Source organism: Schistosoma mansoni, chromosome 1, assembly GCF_000237925.1.
Source record: "Schistosoma mansoni strain Puerto Rico chromosome 1, complete genome".
Lineage (NCBI taxonomy): Eukaryota > Metazoa > Platyhelminthes > Trematoda > Strigeidida > Schistosomatidae > Schistosoma > Schistosoma mansoni.
The window spans coordinates 287,422-308,448 of record NC_031495.1 but is presented as its reverse complement, the minus strand read 5'-3'; the positions used below and the strand labels follow the sequence as shown (position 1 = coordinate 308,448).

The 21,027-nt window shown below is 36.3% G+C and overlaps 1 protein-coding gene across 1 annotated transcript in view; it reads right to left on the bottom strand.

Annotated features, from left to right (window-relative positions):
• Positions 1-21,027, bottom strand: part of Smp_160470 (putative tbc1 domain family member 2 (prostate antigen recognized and indentified by serex) (paris-1)) — a gene marked incomplete at both ends in the record, with an annotated part of 82,182 nt that overhangs the window by 33,322 nt on the left and 27,833 nt on the right. The window contains 8 exons of the mRNA XM_018792899.1: positions 398-495; positions 2,746-2,837; positions 4,950-5,022; positions 8,984-9,139; positions 11,400-11,579; positions 14,894-15,104; positions 17,045-17,169; positions 19,693-19,782. Of these exons, the coding sequence (XP_018647465.1) occupies positions 398-495; positions 2,746-2,837; positions 4,950-5,022; positions 8,984-9,139; positions 11,400-11,579; positions 14,894-15,104; positions 17,045-17,169; positions 19,693-19,782 (1,025 nt within the window). The remainder of the gene's footprint in view (positions 1-397; positions 496-2,745; positions 2,838-4,949; positions 5,023-8,983; positions 9,140-11,399; positions 11,580-14,893; positions 15,105-17,044; positions 17,170-19,692; positions 19,783-21,027) is intronic.

The window sequence follows — 21,027 nt, the reverse complement described above, 5'->3', positions numbered from 1 at the left end:
AATTCATTCTCGTATTTCACTTGTTGATTTCTGTTATTTACTAATGCGAGTTAAGTTGGTGATTATACACAAGGGTAGCCTTGATGTATATTTCAATAACAATCAGCAAACGATCTAACTGCAGTCAGAAAAAGGGTTACTAATGTGGTAAACCTGATGGCGAACCTAACGTAACAAACTACGTCGATGAAGAACCTTCCACACTCTATACTTCCAACAAAAGAACTCAACGAAGCTTACTCAATCTATAACCTCATCAATAATATCACCATAGTATTGTATTATGGTTTGTAATCATAATCACTAACCTATACACTTTATAGTGTTAGTGTATGTGAAAACAAAATACAAAAAAAGGAATAAGTCAAATTACAAAGCCATCGGAAGGAAAACTTACTTTCGTATCACTGAATAAGCACACAATTGTTTAGACATCATACCAAGTAGAATAATTTCATTACTAAATGCGCATATACAACTAACGCGAGATTCTAACTAAATTGAAATAAATAAATAATGATCAGAAGGAGTTTGGTAGAGATTTTAGTAATTTTATAGAGTTGAGATCATGAGTCAACTGAAGCTGAGTTGGAATCTCGCTCGCGAGGCAGGATCATGGATGCGCACTGTTGAAAAGTCTCATAGTAGGATGAAACGGCCGTCCAGTGCTTCCAGATTTTCGATGATGGTCTAAATTCAATTGACTCATGATCTCAACTCTATAAAATAAATAATGGTTCCAATGTTTAAATTTATTATATCACAACAAGAATAATGAATGGTAATTGTTGGAATCTATTTCTGAACTATTGAGTAACTAAACTATGTATATTCATATCCCTCTTATTATAAGCTTTATTTTGACCTATAGACCAGTATTATACGATTTACCATTCTCAAGTTATGCCCAGTTTACTAATTACAGTCTCCCACATTCACAGTCACTTTTTGGTTAGATCTTGTACAAATGTTATTTTCTAATTTATGGTACAATGTGATCTGTTCGGTTTGTGTATAAACTCAATATGTTTGAAATATATGATTCATATCGCGGAGGCTGAGATCGACGATGTGGACTCTAACAGGCAAGGCTAAAGAGGAAGAAGGACCGATAAGGATTCTAGTCTGCTCGTACAGATTTCGCGTTATTGATCTGATTGATAAATTACTGTCGCTTTCAGTAAATGTTGGAGTCTGAATTACAATGACATAAGGGTCGTGAGAGAATATGATTGACTAACCTAATAACCAGTTTCATTTAAATAAGTATATTATATTTTCACAATTGAAATCATGAGTACGTGGAAGCTAGACCACCATTGAAAACCTGGAAGTACTGGATGATCGTTTCTTCCTAGTATGCGGACTACTCAGAAATGCACAACCGTGATCCTGCACACGGAAGTCAAGCCCAAGACCTTCGGTCTCGCACTCATTATCGAAGAGTCCCATAATAGAACGAAACAGCCATCCAGTGCTCTCAAGTTTTCACTAGTGGACTAGATTTGATAAACTCGTGATTGCAAATGTAAAAATACCATAATCTTCACAAATCCTTATACAGATGTTATATTATATGTCAACCTATCTTAAACTCATCATATACTCTACAAATTTTCTAAGAGGTAGCTGCATAACTAAACGTTTTCATTTAATTAATGAAATGATACTTATGTTTACTTCTTCGTATTGCTTTATAGGCTTTGGTAAGTAATAGCTTATATTGAAGCTGAACGATCTGATCAGGGATTATGATCGATATTGGTGCAATACACCTGTACATATAAAGTCTGAATGATAACACATTTTTAAGACTGGAAGTCAAAATGAAAACCTAAAGAGATGCTGAAAGCAAAGGAACACTAAAAAACTCAATTCCATTCTCAGATTCTTATTGACGTCTAGTCGGCCTTTAACTTGCTTTAGAAATGATCAAAGACCACTGTCATGAAATTACTGAACTTAATTGAATGCTTTTCATTAATTGTTAAGAGTGCTGCTTTGCAAATTGAATAATAAACGATGATTAGTTCTAAAGATTTGGCAATATGATATTGATTATTACTAAGCTGCTAACTGATGTGTTAGATGGTTTTGGATAGGCAACAACAAACACCATTTGGACTAGGTTTTGCGTTACCTGGAACTCGCTAGCTAGGCGTACCTGTAACCGTGAGACTCGTATCCTCATCATTCAGCTACAGATCCTCAGATATTACTGATGGGCTATTCACCTTCCTAGCGACCTCCTGTTGGTCTGAGGTGCTTATCATCGATTGATCTATTAGCAGTAACCAGTTTCTTGTTTATCTAGTCTTTTAGTATTTGTCATTCTCAGTGTATCAACTTGCGATATGGGCATTGCTTTACAAGAATCGAATTCACAAAAAAAGTGTTACCTCTCTCAAGATTACAGATAGCTTTGCTGATAAATTTCAAGTAACATGAAACGTATGTCAAGCTGGGTTTACCCTTTACTAACTCTAACCACTTAACATCTCAGAATAGTGTATGTGATGTTGGTCATTTAGATTGGAAGCCATATTGTAACTTGGTCTATGGAACTTGATCAGCAACTAAACAAACAATATTTTGGTTACTATTCAGTGGTCAATCAATTAAACCAACTATATAACCTTCACTAACTATTATAGAAAAAGAAGCATGTTTCTAATCCAGAAATAATCTTTCATAGGTATACATAATATCAATCTGTAATATAACGTGTAAGAATTATGTACTCACTTCATAACCGATACTTTGCATACAGTTTGATGTGACAACAACTTCTGAAATTTGACTGTATAATTTATCGCCATAACAAATCCACAAATGCTCTATAGCAAAAAAAGATCATATTTAGGCATTATTAATCGATTAGATTGACATCATACCCTGGTTGATACAAGCTTTGTATGAATTGGTTTAGTGGTAAACAATTATGTAATAGTTCAATATATCCTTTTAATCCCAACAATGATTTTGTATCAGTATAGGGTTGTGGAGATTGTTATGTTTTTGATTGAGATCATGAACCGATTGATGTTAGATCAACATTGAAAACCTGGAAGTACTGGATGGCCTTCCAGTACTTGTTCATATGATTAGTTACGAATTTAAAGACATGTAAAGTATTTGTATATATGTAAATGACTGCATGTTTGTTTATATTATTCCATGTGATATCATCCATTCTTAAAAGAACAAGGAGTTGTAATTACCCCATCCTCTAAGCAAATCTAGTTTTCACACAAAAGTTATTAATGAAATTTAAATATTAACATCAATTGTTGAAGTCACTAAATTCTGGTGTGAGCCATCTTGGTAGATGTAGACTATTTGGTCGAGGTTCACGTAACTATCGTAACCAATGGTTGGAAACTCTGGGATCGATCGATAGCGATGGCGTAGGTGTATACACTATTGTTCTTCCCTTAAACTGTGAGATTAAAATTGCTTTATACCTTTCTTTCTTTCTCCGGACTCATTCTTTCTTCCTGTACTATATCCTCATACACAATCGTTCTTTTATATATTACTACCATTGAAGTAACTAATTCTATGAATTTGGTGTTCATGTTATTGTGCTAATGATGTGTGGCAACTTGGACGGATGCATATATGTGTCTGGTTCTACGTTGTAGCTAACTAACTAAGGAACTGATTAACAACAATCATGACTGTTGAAGCGTTCACTGTATTCATACTTACTGGTCTCTAAAATGAAGTCACCAGTGATCATACAATTTGTATGCGTCGTATGTATATATATTGTTGACAACAACACTGTTACCGAAATTCTGTCAAAACAATGTCTTAATTACACCTTTCAAATAATGTACTCTCTTTACACTCCGTCAATCTGATCATGACTGTGGATTTACGTGCATTTATTATTTTATTTTTATCCTTAACGATGGTGAAATTAATGATTATTTAATCGTAGGGAACATTTATCACAGCTTATATCACAAATTTATGCTTTAAAAATTATACTACTTGTGAGTAGGTCGTGCGTGAATCATAAATTACATTGAATTTAACACTCAACATGAATTACAATGAAACATCAATGCATCCTGCATTTCTGGAAAAACATTCAGCCTCATTCCACTCACACATATCCAAACATAGATGTTTCTTAAACATTTCAATAGTTTTCAGATAATTTACTGCACCTTTGTTGTCTAGGTTCATCATAATGAGACCTTTTGTTAGTCAGACACACTTGGTTAATATACTAACAGTGACTTTGAAGGAGTTTAAAAGTCTCTGATTGATTTGGGAATATTCTCTAGGTTAGTTGTAGAAAGTTTGTCTTGGTTATTCAGCAACAAACAGTATTCAGCTTATTGTTACCTTGTTAGTTTAACTTATCTAAATTTCTTTTTAAATTCATTTTGTTATCTATTTTGGAGATCGCTTTTCATTACTGACAATAGCCTTACTGAATAATTTTTTTTTGTTTATATGTTAATATGTTGACGATTATTATGAAATGCTTGTGTGATTATAACTGTTAAGCACAACTATTCATCCAGATATTTCTAGTATTTTCTTTGAAATATTCAACCACGTCTGTTGTGAAATAACAACTCACTGAAAACAAATAGTGAACGGTTGCTCAACTTCGTGGATCAGTCAAAGTTAGACATTAACACCGTTGGATGCCGACCAGCTCAGTGGTCTATCAGTTAAGGGCTATGGCTCAAGACTGATAAGTCCTGGGTTCGAATCTCGCTCGCGAGGTGGGATAGTGGATGCGCACTGCTGAGGAGTCCCATAATAGGACAAGTTGGCCGCCCAGTGTTCCCAGGTTTTCCATGGTGGTCTAGCTTCAATTGACTCATGATTTCAACTATGAAAATACAGAAATCTCCACAAAACCCCTTCTGATTATATTCAATTAGTATTGTTTAATGGTATCATTTTTATAAGTGAAATCTTACCGTTATCATAAAATGTGATTGCTTGAATTACTGCTTGATTTTCTTTAGTAGATCGCTTGTGTTGAACATGATTCTATTGATTAAAATTTAAGAATAATGATAGATTTGTGTTATGGTTTAAAGGTTCCCATAAAGCATTCAAAAACAAAAAATATACTTACTTATTTACCCCTGTTACCCCTCGTTGAGGAGCATAGGCCACCCGAAAAAATTCTCCATCCAACACTATCCTGGGCAATACTTCCCAGTTCTTACCAGTTAAAATTCATCCTTTTCATATCTGCTTCTATTTCCTGACATAGTGTGTTCATTGGCCTTCCTCTTTTCTGCTTCTCTTTAGGATTCCAAGTTAGTCCTTATCTCATGATGCAGTTTGGTGATTTCTTCAATGTATGTCTAATCCAATTCCAAAGTTTCTTCCTGAGTTCCTCTTCACCTAGGAGCTGGTACATCTTCTCTCACAGAAGGCTGTTGCTGATAGTATCCGTCCAACTGATATTGAGTATCTTGTGTAGATAATTATTTATAGATACTTGTACCTTCTTGATGATGGTTGTGTTAGTTCTCGAAGTATCAGCTCCGTACAGTAGAACTGCCCTGATATTCGTATTGTAGATTTTCACTTTGATATTGGTTGACAGTTGTTTTAAGTTCTTTAGGTTCTTCAAATGTAAGAATGGTATCCTTGTTTTGCTAATCCTCGCCTTGACGCCTACATCGGATCCTTCTTGTTCATCAATGGTGTGTGAGAGAACAATTATTTCCAATGATTTTTATCAGGCTTTATTATTATTACACATCCATAGTTGGTTATAAATTCACTTAGTATTGTTTATTTGAATCTTCCCATTGATGTTTTAGGAATGCAACTGATCATTCTCTAATTGGCATATAGGCATACTGTGCGTATTGCCTCGATATGGCCTTAATTCACAAGCATGGTAAGCAGAGATGGATAGTGGCTAGCAGTGGAATCCAGTTTGACGCACGTTTCGTCCTTTTCGGGACTCGTCAGCTAGATGTACCTGCGTCTCAGAGTTGATATCCACTCTGGGACTCGAACTCAGTACCATTCGCTTCAAACACGATCGCGTTATCCACTCGGACACTGAGTCCTGATAGCCACTTGCTTGTGCAATGGGGTGAAGTTTAAATTCCTTAGTATTGTTTGTTTGAATCTTCCCATTGATGGGTTCGAGTCCCAGAGTGAACATCAACTCTGAGATGCAAGTACATCCAGCTGACGAGTCCGAAATAGGATGAAACGCGCGTCCTGGATTCTACTGCTAGCCACTATCCATCTCTACTTACCATAGTTGGTTATGTTAGAATGGACAAAACAAGACATGTATATAATTGACCAAGTGAATAAGCAAATTAGCAATGACTATAATACATTCAAAATGTATAATTTGTTAATATGTAAAAGGTTCTAGGAATGAAGTGGAAAATTTCACTGTCAAATGTTGAGCTATAATCGGTATGATAAATAAGAAGTAAAATATAGAGGATTTTTCAGATGATATTGATGGAAAAATTCATAAGGAGTGAGAGATATGAATTCGAAATCAAAACTAAGGAAGAGGTAAATATCAATAAAGGAGTAACGGGAAAGACTTTAAAATGTAGCTTATGTATCGTAATCATAGAAGTTAAATATACCTCTTTTAGATACTTGATGTGTGGTAGATAATCGCTAGTTGATCTCATTTGCTTGAGGTATGTGTGGGAGGCGTAATCTTGTTCCTGTTCTTAGGGTTTTTATTCTAAAAGATGAAGTGGGATGGCAATATTCATACATTTGGTGACTGTCTTTCCCAGTTACATTGGTACATTATCGTGAGCAAGCAAGGATATGATCCTTTGAGTACAGTCTATGTAACTAGCCTTACTTGCCTACTGTAATATTATTATCATGGATTCACAACTGCAGGGCCTGTTGGTGAACTTGACGGAAATAGCTGTTCTTTCAAATATTCTTTGTTTTAGAATATACAAATAAATAAAAGAGAGAACCGTGAAGGTCACTTACCAATACCATTTGACGTAAATGAAATTACCTGTTTGTTGAAATGATATATCTTCTAAACTATGGGACTAATGAACTGTTTTAGTGGATGACCAGCTAAACAATACAGGGATTTTACATGTCAATTAACAGTTAAAGAACTCGATTTTCAACCAGTAGAACTAAATTTGGGACTAGGCTCCGTCTAATTTGGTTTAAGCAGATATGTGACGCTGCTAGATCTCCTACAACATAAATGTAACTTCAAGTGTTCAAACTATTACATTTCTGCATCAGATTAAGTTGTTCTAATGAAATTAAGAATATTAATTATCCGAAGGGGTTTTGTGGAGATTTAGTATGTTTCATAGTTGAAAGCATGAGTCAATTGAAGCCAGACCACCATCGAAAACCTGGAAGCACTGGACGGCCGTTTCGTCCTACTATGGGAATCCTAATAATGTGCTCACTAGTGACTTCGGGAAGTACATCCAGGAGCTCTAGTGAGAAGCAGTGACCAGTGGAGTGCAAACCACGTCTGTCGTGAGATAGAAACTCACTGATGAAAATTGGTGAATGGTTGCTCAACTTCGTGGATCAGTCGAAGTTAGACATTAACACCGTTGGATGCCGGCCGGTTCAGTGGTCTATCGGTTAAGGGCTATGGCTCAAGACTGATAAGTCCTGGGTTCGAATCTCGCTCGCGAGGTGGGATAGTGGATGCGCACTGCTGAGGAGTCCCATAATAGGACAAGTTGGCCGCCCAGTGTTTTCAGGTTTTCGATTGTGGTCTAGCTTCAATTGACTCATGTTTTCAACTATGAAATTAAGAATAGTCCTTAGATTTCTTCACCCAAACGGACTATTTCAGGACTAAATTCTTTTTTAACAATTTACGTTAATAACTGTACTCCCCGTGAATAACACAAAACTCTCGTTACCTATGAATGTCTTCGCATTTGTAGATACCTTTCTTTATTCTTCTTCGGTTTGTCGTTAGTTATCAATAAAATATCGTTATCTTAAAATATCACACTTGATTTAGATTGTATCCCTGACTGATCGGTAGAATTTTTTATGTAGAACGTATCAATATTTAGGGAAATAATGAAATCTCATCTCACCCACTGTTAAATAACTTAGACTGGTAACTCTTTTTAACGAAAGTGCAATGAATTGATTATAACCAAAAACATAACAATCAGATGGATTGAGATCAACTGGATAATCATTTATATTCAGGGAACACCGATGATTACTCCTCAAGAACGTCAATCTATGACCCCACACGAGAATGGGCTGTTAATCTTCTTGTCTTGTGGAGAACATAATAATCTTAGATCTCTTTGTCGTAGAGTTCCGACGAGTTTTCTCATGAAATTGGATCGGATTGAGAGATTATAGATTGAATGTAGTTAGGAATTTAGGCAATAAGATTTTGACGTAACCCCCTAGGGACACCACGTTTGTTGCGATATCTAAAAAGTTTAAATTTAATATGTTCTATCTCAAAGTTTTCGACGATTCAAACGACATTCTCATTAAATCAGATACTAATCTTTACAGACTGTCCAAGTAAATAGCATTAAATATCTTGTTAAAGTTCCATATCGAGGAGTGATCTCTGTTAAGCAACCATTGGAAATTAAGAAGAACACTGAAGAGCTGCTCTTTCCTAGAATGGGACTCTTCAGCAGTTCGAAACCACCACTCTGCCAGACATAGGACCCAGGACCTACGGGTTTTACAGCCAACTCTTGACCTTCGAACCGTTGAGTTGACATCCGTCTTTTTGCTTGTAATTTTGATTTATTTGAGTCATGGTCTGACTATTATCTGTTTCCTTTGTTGAGATTTGTCTCACAGATGACATGTTTGGACTACAATGGTCACGAACTCTTACAAGAGATATGGGGATTACCTCTTAATGTTAGTCACCAGTAAACACATAATAATTGTCATTATAAACTGTTGTGAAGATTGATTATATGAACAATAAATATGACAACAATAAAAGAAAACTTACTTGATTCTCAATAAATTCATCAGGTGATTCTTTCATAACGTTTTGCCAATATCCTTTTTTGATAGACATTTTTTTACTTAATATTTCATAATGATAAGCACGTCGAGTTGCAATGAGTTGAGGTTTAGGAAATGGTCGAAGTTCTTCAAAAGCTGTCTAGAAAAATAAATAATAATAGTTAGTGATGATGTGTACAATTTTACTATGTGGACGAACCGACGGTATTCAGAATGGTAACTCTTTAGGTTATTGTAAGAAATTCAAAAAGCAGCAACTGACAGTCTGCACAGTCTAGGGTGTTTGAGTAGTCTCTCAATATCACCAAGAAGTAAAACTTTAGCATTATTTAGTGATTTTTCAAAGTAAACCCAAAGTTTTGAAAATTTGAATTCAAGTAACTATCTGAATAAGTCTTATCATTATCAGTCAGTCAGTTACAACGTAGGGATCAAGAGGTCCACCTATCGACTTGGAATACACAGATGATATAGTCCTATTTGGTGAAGATTTTGATAAAATACAGAGTCTTTTCGTAATATTCAACAACGATGTCAGAATGTTTGGGATACTTTTCTCCACCTCAAATTCAAGTTACAGCTTGCATCAACACCTGAAATAAGGATAGGGAGTGAAGTAGTCGAACGCATCGACAACTTCACTTATCTTGGAAGTCTGATCAGCCCTCATGGGTTGTTGTCTCAGGAAATCGCTACATAGATTCAAAAAGCGCGTTTGACCTTTACCAAATAACGTGACCTATGGCGAAGTCTAGATATCCGTTTATCAATTAAGGGACGAGTATACTGTCCAACAGTTCTCTCTATTCTACCTTACGGTTGCGAAACGTGGCCATTAAAAGTAGATTATGAAGATGGTACACGTGTGAACTCAAGGAAGCTCTAAAAGGCTCAGAAAGAGCCGAAGATGTCCCATCCAATCATCATATGGAAGAATATTCCAGTGTCTTTACGTGTAGCTTCCCTATTAGACAAATACTAACAACTCCCTGTATGTGGATTGGAGGACTATATAATGATGATTTCGTTTTTTACTAGAAAACTAAAAATACCTGATAGTTTTGTATCATATTTGACACTGTTTGGGAAAGAATTCCTTTCACTTGTCACTTGTTTTCTCATTTGCAACTTAGGAGGATTCTAGCGTTCAAGTGCTCAAGTTGTAGACGGTATATCAAGAATCTAAGCTCTAGATATAATAAATATACTCGTAAGCTACTAGTATTTTGTCAAGAATTATTCTCTCACTCCTAACCCTAAGCCTACTCCATTCCTAATTTCTAACGCTGATCTATCGTATCACTAAACGCTCTTTTTTGACAGGCTGATTAGTCGTTCAAGGTTGTTTGTAGAGTACAATTTTACCTGACGATGTATTAACCCAAGTTCATTTGTATAATACTAAATATTGATCAGTAACGAGGTTTATTATATACATATATCTCATCCATTTAGAAGCTTGTAAGTTGTTCACAACTGTATAATCCTGATTGTATTATTCATTAGTACACTGAATATAATTCTGTCTCTCCATATAAGATACAGGATGCTAAGTAGTATTAAGGACTTGGTTTATGATTGGTCTATTTTAAGGCTAATAGAAACTTAATGAAAACTAGTCATAAACCATATCCTCAGGCTGTAAAGATTATATTAATTATCAGAAGGGGTTTTGTGGAGATTTAGTATTTTTCATAGTTGAAAACGTGAGTCAATTGAAGTTAGACCACCATGGAAAACCTAGAATCACTGGACGGCCAACTCGTCCTATTATGGGACTCCTCAGCAGTACGCATCCACGATCGCGCCTTGCGACCGAGATTCGAACCCAGGACCTACCAGTCTCGCACCAGAGCCCTTAACCGATAGACCACTGAGTTAGACAGTTAGGTAGCCTATGAAGTTATTCCACTGCATAAATAGAAGAATGTCTTGGAACGTTTTTTTTAGTTATCACAAACTGTATTACTTATTACTTAGTATTGTTTGTTTGGATCTTCCCATTGATGTTTTTAGGACTGAAACTGGTCAGTCTCTAATTGGCATATAGGCATACTGTGCGTATTGCCTCGATATAGCCTAAATTCACAAGCATGGTAAGCAAAGATGGATAGTGGCTTGCAGCGAAAGGTACTGGGTTCGAGTCTCAGAGTGAACATCAACTCTGAGATGTGGCAGGTACATCCAGCTGACGAGTCCGAAATAGGATGAAACGCGCGTCCTGGATTCCACTGCTAGCCACTATCCATCTTTGCTTACCATGTATTACTTATTGATATGCTATGTGTGATATGCTTTTCAATCATACGATTTATATGCTTTCGATCCAGAAATATTGCGTACTAGAAGGATATGGACATTCTAGTTAGTTACAAGAATAACAAAGTTATCAAACTTACTTTAATTAAACCATCAACATCATTAGTTAATCGAGTTGCTGCTTTAAGACATTTCCAAAAACTGATTGTATCACTTTGTTCCAATAGCATATCTTGATTACGTTTAAGAATTGCCACGGCAAATCGAAATAATGTTTCTGAACCTTCTAATAGAAACACATCCCAAATTCGTATTAATGTCTATGAACAGTAAGGAAAATGTATAAGATTTGATGATTCACTTTTAAAAGAATATAATCAGCATATATATAATATGATATACGTACAGTGAAACTATCAAGTAGCTATTGAAAGCTTTCAAATTGAAATTCACACAATCATTCTAATCTATAACTTAAGACTTGAGTCAGTCAGTCAGCTACAACGTAGGACCAGGCACATATATGCATCGGTCCAAGTTGCCATACCTCGTTAGCACAACAAGATGAACACCGGATTCATAGAAATAGTTAATTTAGTGGTGGTAAAATATAAAAGATAGGTTGTATATAAGGATATAGTACAGGAAGGGAGTTATGAAGCAAGTTTAATTTCAAGGTTTAAAGGAAAATAAAGAGTGTATACACCTACGCCATTGTGATCGATTCTGAGTCATGTCACCTAGAGTCTCCAACCATTGGTTACAATAGTCACGCGGACCCCAACCAAGTAGTCTGCATCTGCCAGCATGGCTCAGACTAGAAGTTAGTGACTTCAAGCACTGATGCCACGTTTTGGTTTGGCCGCCCCTAACTCTCTTCCAACCATCCCCTACACTAGTCAGCATAGCGCGTCGTGGTAATCGGTGTTCAGTCATACGTAACACGTAGCCCAACCATATCAATCGATGAAGATTGACACCCTCATCAACTGGTTCACCATCATTCCCTAATACCCTGCATCTAACCACAGTATTACTTACCCGGTGATCCCAGCAGATACGTGCAATATTTCTAAGATATCTGTGATCAAATACTAGGACCTTACTAGCATCTTCTACTCCCAATGGCCACGTTTCTCAGCCGTAAAGTAAAATAGAACGAACTGTCGCGCAGTATACTCGTCCCTTAATTATTAGAAGGATATCTCAACTTCGTCATAGGTCACGTAATTTGGCAAAGGCCAAACGCGCTTTTTGAATCTATGCTGAGTTTTCGTCAGACACCAAGCTATTAGAGCTAATCAGACTTCGAAGATTAGTGAAGTTGACGACGCGTTCGACTACTTTACTGCTTATTCTTAGTTCAGATGTTGATGAAGGCCAGTCCTGGAGTAACAATTTACATTTAGAGGGGGAGAAACGCATCCCAAACATCCTGGCATTATTACTCAGTTCTAACAGAAGACTCTGCATTTTGTCAGCCTCTTCACCAAACAGGACTATGTCATCTGTGTATTCTAAGTCGCTTTGTGGACCCCCTGGTAGGAGATCAATTCCTGAAAATTCAGTCGAACAGAGTGTTATTTCCAGCAATGGGTCTATAATGAAGTTAAACAAAAATAGTGATAGTCGACAGCCTTGTCGGACACCGCTTGAGGTTGTAAAATCAGATGACAGTTCGCCATAAGCTCTCACTCGACTGGTAGTCTTCGAGTAAAGAGCCTTCACAAGGTTTATGTACTTCTCAGGTACACCTTTCAATGACAGGCACTGCCACAGAACCTCTCGGTCTACACAGTCAAATGCTGCTTTCAAGTCAAGAAAAACTATCATTGTCGGACGCCGATAAACATGTCTGTGCTCTAAAACCTGACGAATAGTGAATACGTGGTCGATGCAGTCACGACCAGGTCTGAAGCCAGCCTGATTTTCTCGTGTTTGCAGTTCACGAGTCTTAGTTAGGCGCCCGATAATTATTGAGGCTAGTATTTTAGATGCTATGTTAGTCAGACTAATCTCTCTATGGTTATCACAGGATGATTTTGGCCCCTTCTTATATATTGGGACAATCAGAGATTGTGACCAGTCAGATGGGATTATGTCCAACTCCCAGATTTTATTCAGAATATTAGTCAACCTAGTCGCTAAAATTGGACCACCGTATTTAAAGACCTCTGGAGCCAATCCGTCTGAACCAGCTGCTCTTCCTCGTTTCAGATTAGTGATAGCCTTTTGAACTTCAGGTAGGGTCGGGGGACCTACTTCAATGTTCCATTCAGGCTGTCTGGGAATAATCGGTAGTTGTGAAGTAGCTGGAGTGACTCACAACGTCATAATTTCGATTATTCTCTGAGTCCTCTGGGTCCGCGTGACTATCGTAACCAATGGTTGGAGACTCTAGGTGACATGGCTCAGAATTGATCACAATGACGTAGGTGTATACACTCTTTATCTTCCCTTAAACCTTGAGATCAAACTTGCTTCATATCTGTCTTCCTTCCTATACTGTATCCGTATATACAACCTTTCTTTTATATTTTACCACCACTAAATTAGCTACTTCTATGAATCCAGTGTTCATCTTGTTGTGCTAACGAGGTATGGCAACTTGGACCGATGAATATGTGTGCCTCGTCCTACGTTGTAGCTGACTGACTGACTGACAGATATCTTTAAACTTAGATTGCGTTAGCTCTTTCAAACCATATCTATTATTTTCTAGTTTTCCGCTGAAGCTGATATTATTATTTCCTTTACCATGTATCACATCTCACTTCATTTCTTATTCCGTTCATTTATTCATTCCCTACCCTAGATTATCTATAGTTGCAGTATATACTTGTTGTCATGTTGAATTTAAGTACAAGTAGCAACTATATATCATATGGTTGTCTTTCTGAAGTTTTTAAAAAAACTTCTGGTCTTCAGTAGCTTATATTAAACACCTTACAAAAGGTAGTTGATCATTATACTCATCTCAATTATGTAATTATAGCTACTGTAGTGAACAAGAACACGACTGGGGACAACTGAATGTTTTTAAGCACAAATTACAGACTATCTCACTAAATTCTGATAACCATACAATGAACAGTTAATTTGCAAAATAACGATCAGTTGTCTCAATCTTCACTGTTCCTTCTGTAAATATCAATCCATCTTCTCTAATTTCATTGTTTATGCATTTTCCTACCAATTACGCTTCATTTCAGTTCTTTCCTTATCGGTCTTCTGCCAAAATAAATTTTATGTTTGACCATAGTTATATACTACTTATATGGATATAAGTAGACCACACTACACTCGTCCACCCTTTAAAGCATTCGTTCATACGATGGTTCTGCTCGCCGTGTGCACCTTTTTCTTGTACTACAGTCTGTGCCAAGCTTTCCGTCAAAATGTTGAGTTTGTGGCGCCCTGACCTCGATAGTTGCGCCGACATGCCGGGAACCAACATCCGACATCCATCCGGCATCTGGGACGTTCAACACCCGTACTTCACCGGCCTGCTGAGCCATCTACATCCGATATCCTCCGAGCATTCACACTACACTACAACTTCATATCCCAACTTGGTAACAATAAAATGTCTTATATATATGAAACATGAATGATTATCATTGATTATACTTACTTCAAATGGTACAGAATCATAGAATACAGCTAAAAACCAATTTAATGTTACAGCTGATATATCAATACCCAAACGTTTTAAATGTGATGAAAGACGTGGTAATTTTTCATGAACTATTTCTTTTAATACAAGTTGATCAACTTGGGCATCAATTAAACCAGAATTAAAATAATTCTCTGGTAAAAATCTTTCCAATATAGCAATTAAACACCTATAAAAAAAGTTATAAATTATGATAATACAAAGATGAAATCAATTATTATCGTGGATGTACACTGCTGAGGAATCCCATAATAGGATGAAACGGCCGTTCAGTGCTTCCAGGTTTTTCATGGTGGTCTAGCTTCAATTGACTCATGATCTCAACTTTATAAAATTACAAAAATCTCCACGAAACCCCCTTCTAACAATTTTAGGTGTTTCAATAAGATAAGGAGAATGGTGGGGATTTAAGTATCGAGTTAGTTCTTACTAGTCAGTAACAAATTTTCTCATTCTTGAGTAACTTATCACTTCTAATCACATTTTAATATGAATGTCAATTAGTTATACAAACATTGATATAATCCCTTGAGTTTCTAAGTGTTATATTCTGTGGAGAATTATGAATGGTAAAGTTTGAGGACTATTTATAGACAAATATGATATGTATATTTCCTATTCTATAGTTGTTAAGTAACTAAAGTATCCATATTCGTGTCCCTCTTATCATAAGCTTCATTTTGACCCATAGACTATTATTATACATTTTACCATTCTTGAGTTGTCCCCAATCTACTAATAAATGTCCCCCTTTTCACAGCCACATTTGGCTAAATATTGTACAAATGTTACTTTCTATTTTATTGGTATGATGTGGTCAGTTTGTTTGCTTTATAAACCCAGTATGTTTGAGAATAATAATTCATATTGCAGAGGCTGTTATTGGTGTTCTGGACTTAACTGGCTGAGTTAGGCAGAAAGCAGGACTGACAAGTACTCAAGACTGTTCATACGGCTTTCGTGTATCATTGCTCTGATTGATAATTCACTCCTCTCTGATTGACGGGAATCAGCACTTTCATATATCAAAAAGAGCACGTTCATATATCAACTGGGCAAGAACGCACCCGATCGATATAACACTAAGAACAAACCGAGTAGGAAAGAAGTGATAAATCACCATAGATGTCGATTGTATGATATATTCTACATATCTACAAGTTATTGCGTCTGATAAACATGGATCTGATGGTTCTGAGACTAATCAGGTATGCGTTAAAGATTGAGTTGAACTAAAGCTTGTACAGTTATTTCTAAGTCTATTCTCAGTGTTTGTTATATTTTCTGAGTATAATTTTTTTTTGGTTTTTAGTAAGCTTAACAACAATTAGTTAAGTATACATTTCCTGCTGATAACCAATAACTACAGACATAAGGAAACCTTATTAAGCTAACTGGCAAGTCAGAATCAAGACGGCGATTTTCAGTTGATGTTTATTTCATGTAGAGTATTGCAGAGAATGTCTTGATTAAAAGCTAAAATTAATGCTTCTAAGATTGTTTACTAAACTGTCGTCTATTTTAACTTACAATGAAAATGATATAATAGACAATCAAGGGACAGATTATTGAATTTGACAGTTAATGTTTACTCATTTATTGTCTATTAAGAGAAAGAGAGGTTGTATAAAAGTTTCAAGGTTATTTTACATGTTTCGCAAGATATTCGAGTACCATTGATGTTTAGGACTGCAATTGATCAGTCTCTTATTGGTATATATGGATCCAGTGCGGATTACCTCGATATTGTCTTAAGTCACAAGCATTATAAGCAAAGATGGATGATGACTAATAGTGGAACCTAGTTTGACACTCGTTTCGTCCTATTTAAAATTGGTCAGCTGGATGTACCTGCGTCGCAAAGTTAATGTTCACTCTGGAACTTGAACGCAATACTGTTTTCTTCAAACGCTATCACATCATCCACTTAGCTACTGAGTTATGATAGCCACTAGCTTGTGAAATGGGTACATCCAGGTGCATCCAGCTGATAAGTCCAAAAAACAGAACGAAATGCACATCTTGGATTCCACTGCTAACCACCATCCACTTTAATATATAATATCTTCGAGTACTGCTATAAGTTAAGAATAATTTAATGTAAATTACCAGAATGCATCTTCTTTTCTTAAGAATAACAATGCAACAGCTGCTATAAAATTCATACCCTGACAATAACCAATCTTAGAATTATGTATACTGTAAGCTTGTAAAACTTCTTGAAGTTTTTGTACCTAAATTCAGAGGAGAAAAAAGAAACAAAAAAGAATAGCGTAGTCACGTTCCATATAAAGTTAATGTGAATGTCAAAAAATAAAAGAAGAAAACATTAGTCGGAATCATAAACAAACATCGGTAGAAGGAAGCAATACATCAATTGATGTCAACACCAACTTCAATGTCAATTCGACTTTTGGATAATTCAAATCATTCATTGAGTACAATATGCATTTTTTTTTTCAAATGAATTTATTCCAGTGATTGTAATTCATTATTTTACATGTAGCACTGAGCGACAATGTCAGAATGTTTGGGATGGATTTCTCCCCCCCCCAAATGCAAGTTGTTGCTCTAGACTGGCCTGCGTCAACACCTGAACTAAGAATAGGCAGTAAAGTAGTCGAACGCGTCGTCAACTTCACTAATCTTCGAAGTCTGATTAGCTCTAATAGCTTGGTGTCTGACGAAATCTCAGCATAGATTCAAAAAGCGCGTTTGGCCTTTGCCAAATTACGTGACCTATGACGAAGTTGAGATATCCTTCTAATAATTAAGGGACGAGTATACTGCGCGACAGTTCGTTCTATTTTACTTTACGGCTGAGAAACGTGGCCATTGGGAGTAGAAGATGCTAGTAAGGTCCTAGTATTTGATCACAGATATCTTAGAAATATTGCACGTATCTGCTGGGATCACCGGGTAAGTAATACTGTGGTTAGATGCAGGGTATTAGGGAATGATGGTGAACCAGTTGATGAGGGTGTCAATCTTCATCGATTGATATGGTTGGGCTACGTGTTACGTATGCCTGAACACCGATTACCACAACACGCAATGCTGATTAGTGTTGGAGATAGTTGGAAGAGAGTTTGGGGAGGCCAAACCAAAACGTGGTATCAGTCCATAAAGTCACTAACTTCTGGCCTGAGCTGTGTTGGTAGATACAGACTACTTGGCTGATCTCCGCGTGACTATCGTAACCAGGATCGATCGATCACAATCGCGTAGGTGTATACACTCTCTGTCTTCCCTTAAACTGTGAGATTAAAATTGCTTTATACCTTTCTTTCTTCGGACTCATTCTTTCTTCCTGTACTATATCCTTATACACAATCGTTCTTTTATATATTACAATCATTGAAGTGACTACTGCTATGAATTTGGTGTTCATGTTATTGTGCTAATGATGTGTGGCAACTTGGACGGATGCATATATGTGTCTGGTTCTACGTTGTAGCTGACTGACTGACAACATTTTACAGTGAATGTTTTTTAACTTTTTCTTAAATAACATTACAAAAGTATATATTAGGCATAATTAGGCTGTAAATGTTTATCTTAACATCTGACAGGATTTGATTCACTTACTGAGTTAGATAATGACTTATTCATTATAACGAACAATAAGTATGGAGTTATGACGTTAAAGCCTGTTGAAATGATTGAAAATCATTATTTACTTAAATAGTCCCTGACAGAGTAGTAGCATTAACCTGAAATTGGTAACGGATGAAAATCAATAGAGAAGTTATCAGAGGTTGTTTTTACTACTACGTGTTTTTATTTAGCTAACGGTTCTTCTAGATAAAGTATTTCCACGAGTCGATCTAAGCTAAATCGAAGTTAAACATTAAGACTATTGGATGCCAGCTCAGCGGTCTAAAGGTTAAGCGTTCACACGCTAGACAGCAAGTCTTGAGTTCCAGTTCCACGTGGGAGTTCATGTATGCACACTATTGTGGAGAACCATACTAAGACGAAACGGCCGTCCAGTGCTTCCAGGTATGGGACTCCTCAGCAGTGCGCAAACACGATCCTGCCTTGAAAGATTCGAACCCAGGACCTATCAGTCTCGCGTGCGAGCGCCTAACCTGTAGACCACTGAACCGGCATCCAACGGTGTCAATGTCTAACTTCAACCAATTCACGAAATCGCAGATCATCCACCATTGCCTTCAATCAGTTACTATCTCACAACAGACCCGGATGAACTCCACTGGTCACATCTTCTCGCAAGAACTCCAGGAAATACATCTTGAAGTCAGTCACTAGTGAGCACATGATGACTAGTATCAGAAGGGGGTTTCTGAGCTGACTATAGAAATTTATTAATTGAGTTCATGAGTTAAATAAAGCTAAACCACCATTTACATTCTAGAAGCACTGGACGGCCGTTTCGTCTTAGTATGGGACTCCTCAGCGGTGCGCATCCGCGATTGAATAAATATTTGATATGGCTATGATAGTGTCAAAATTTAAGATTATTTGAATTTTAACTTAAATATTATTCGTTATGAGGCCAAATGGGATGTTGCAGATAAGCTTCATTATTCCTACATACTTTTGCAAATATGCAGATTTCCTGACGTTTCGTAACTTATCCCAAACCACTTCATCAGGAAACAAACAAATAATATTTAACATTTTATGTTTACACTTTGTATAACGAAACGTTTGAATGCTCAACTTTATAAATTTATAAAAAAGTTAATAAATGTCCATGAAAAAGTAAATTACAATCATAATGTCTATCTTACCCCAGGTGCATCAATATTATCGAATTGTACATTATTTGGCATAGTTCTTAATAAGTCAAGTGAAATTTGACGTCTATGTTGAGCTGCAAGCTAAAATTATAATAGGAATTATATTTATAAGCATAAAATGAATGTGAATGACTTGCTTTAACTAATGAATTCATCAGTCAACTGTCATCTGTCAGTCAGTCACAACGTAGAACTTTGTACGTACGTACATCAGTTCGAGTTGCCATACCACATTAGTACAGAGATGAAGTTGTCGATCCAAATCCTATAGTGGTAGAAGTAGTAAGAGTATAAGCATTATGTGAAAGATTAGGGTTTGAAGATGTTATTGAAGGAGTATAATACAGATAAATAGAGATAATAGATACAGATAATAGAGATAAATTTGAAAAGAGAAAAAGGATAGGGACATGAGGAATTTAGAGAATTAGAATTTGGTAGTACACAAAGAGTGAATGCATCTTCGCCACTGCAAACGATTTTGAGCCATGTCATTCAAGGTCTCTAACCATCGGCTGCTATCATCTCGCGAATCCCAACCAGGTATTCTACACCTACTAACATGGCTCAGTCCACTTGTCAGCGACTTCATGTATTTGTGCCACGTTTTGGTCTGGCCGCCCCTAGTTTTCTTTCAACCTACTCCTACACCATAAAGCATTGCACGTCGGGGCAGTCGGTGGTTGGGCATACGTCATCTGTAATTCAGTAACGATAACTAAGTAAGTTGTATAAGTATCAATGCCAAGATTGGACTTGATAATTTTAAATAAATTGAGCATTGAGTAGGAAGTTAGTGGTAAATATACCATTTGTGATATCTTAATGAGTAGAAAATTGTATTTCTGATGTTTCGTGACTTATTTTAGTCCACTTCTTCAGATTTTATAAATAATATAATTCTAAATCCTTCCGCGTTCAATAAGAAAGTAGGCCTGTATTTTCATCCAACCTGGATTGTTTATTGAAACAAATACATTTAACCTTATTGATTTTCATAGTTGAAATCATGAGTCAATTGAAGCTAGACCACCATCGAAAACCTGGAAGCACTGGACGGCCGTTTACGTTCTATTATGGGACTCCTCAGCAGTACGCATCTACGATCTCCACAAAACTCCTTCTTATTGATTTTTCACACAATCTACATACATAAATACACACAACCTCAACTCCACTCCTTCATATTACAAATGTATACATTTTTCATATCCACACTCTGAAACACAAATTAATATGGTGATGGGTCATACAAATTCACCTTGACTAAAAATTAATCTGACAATGACATACATTCGCCTATTATGATTTTGATTGTACCAAAAA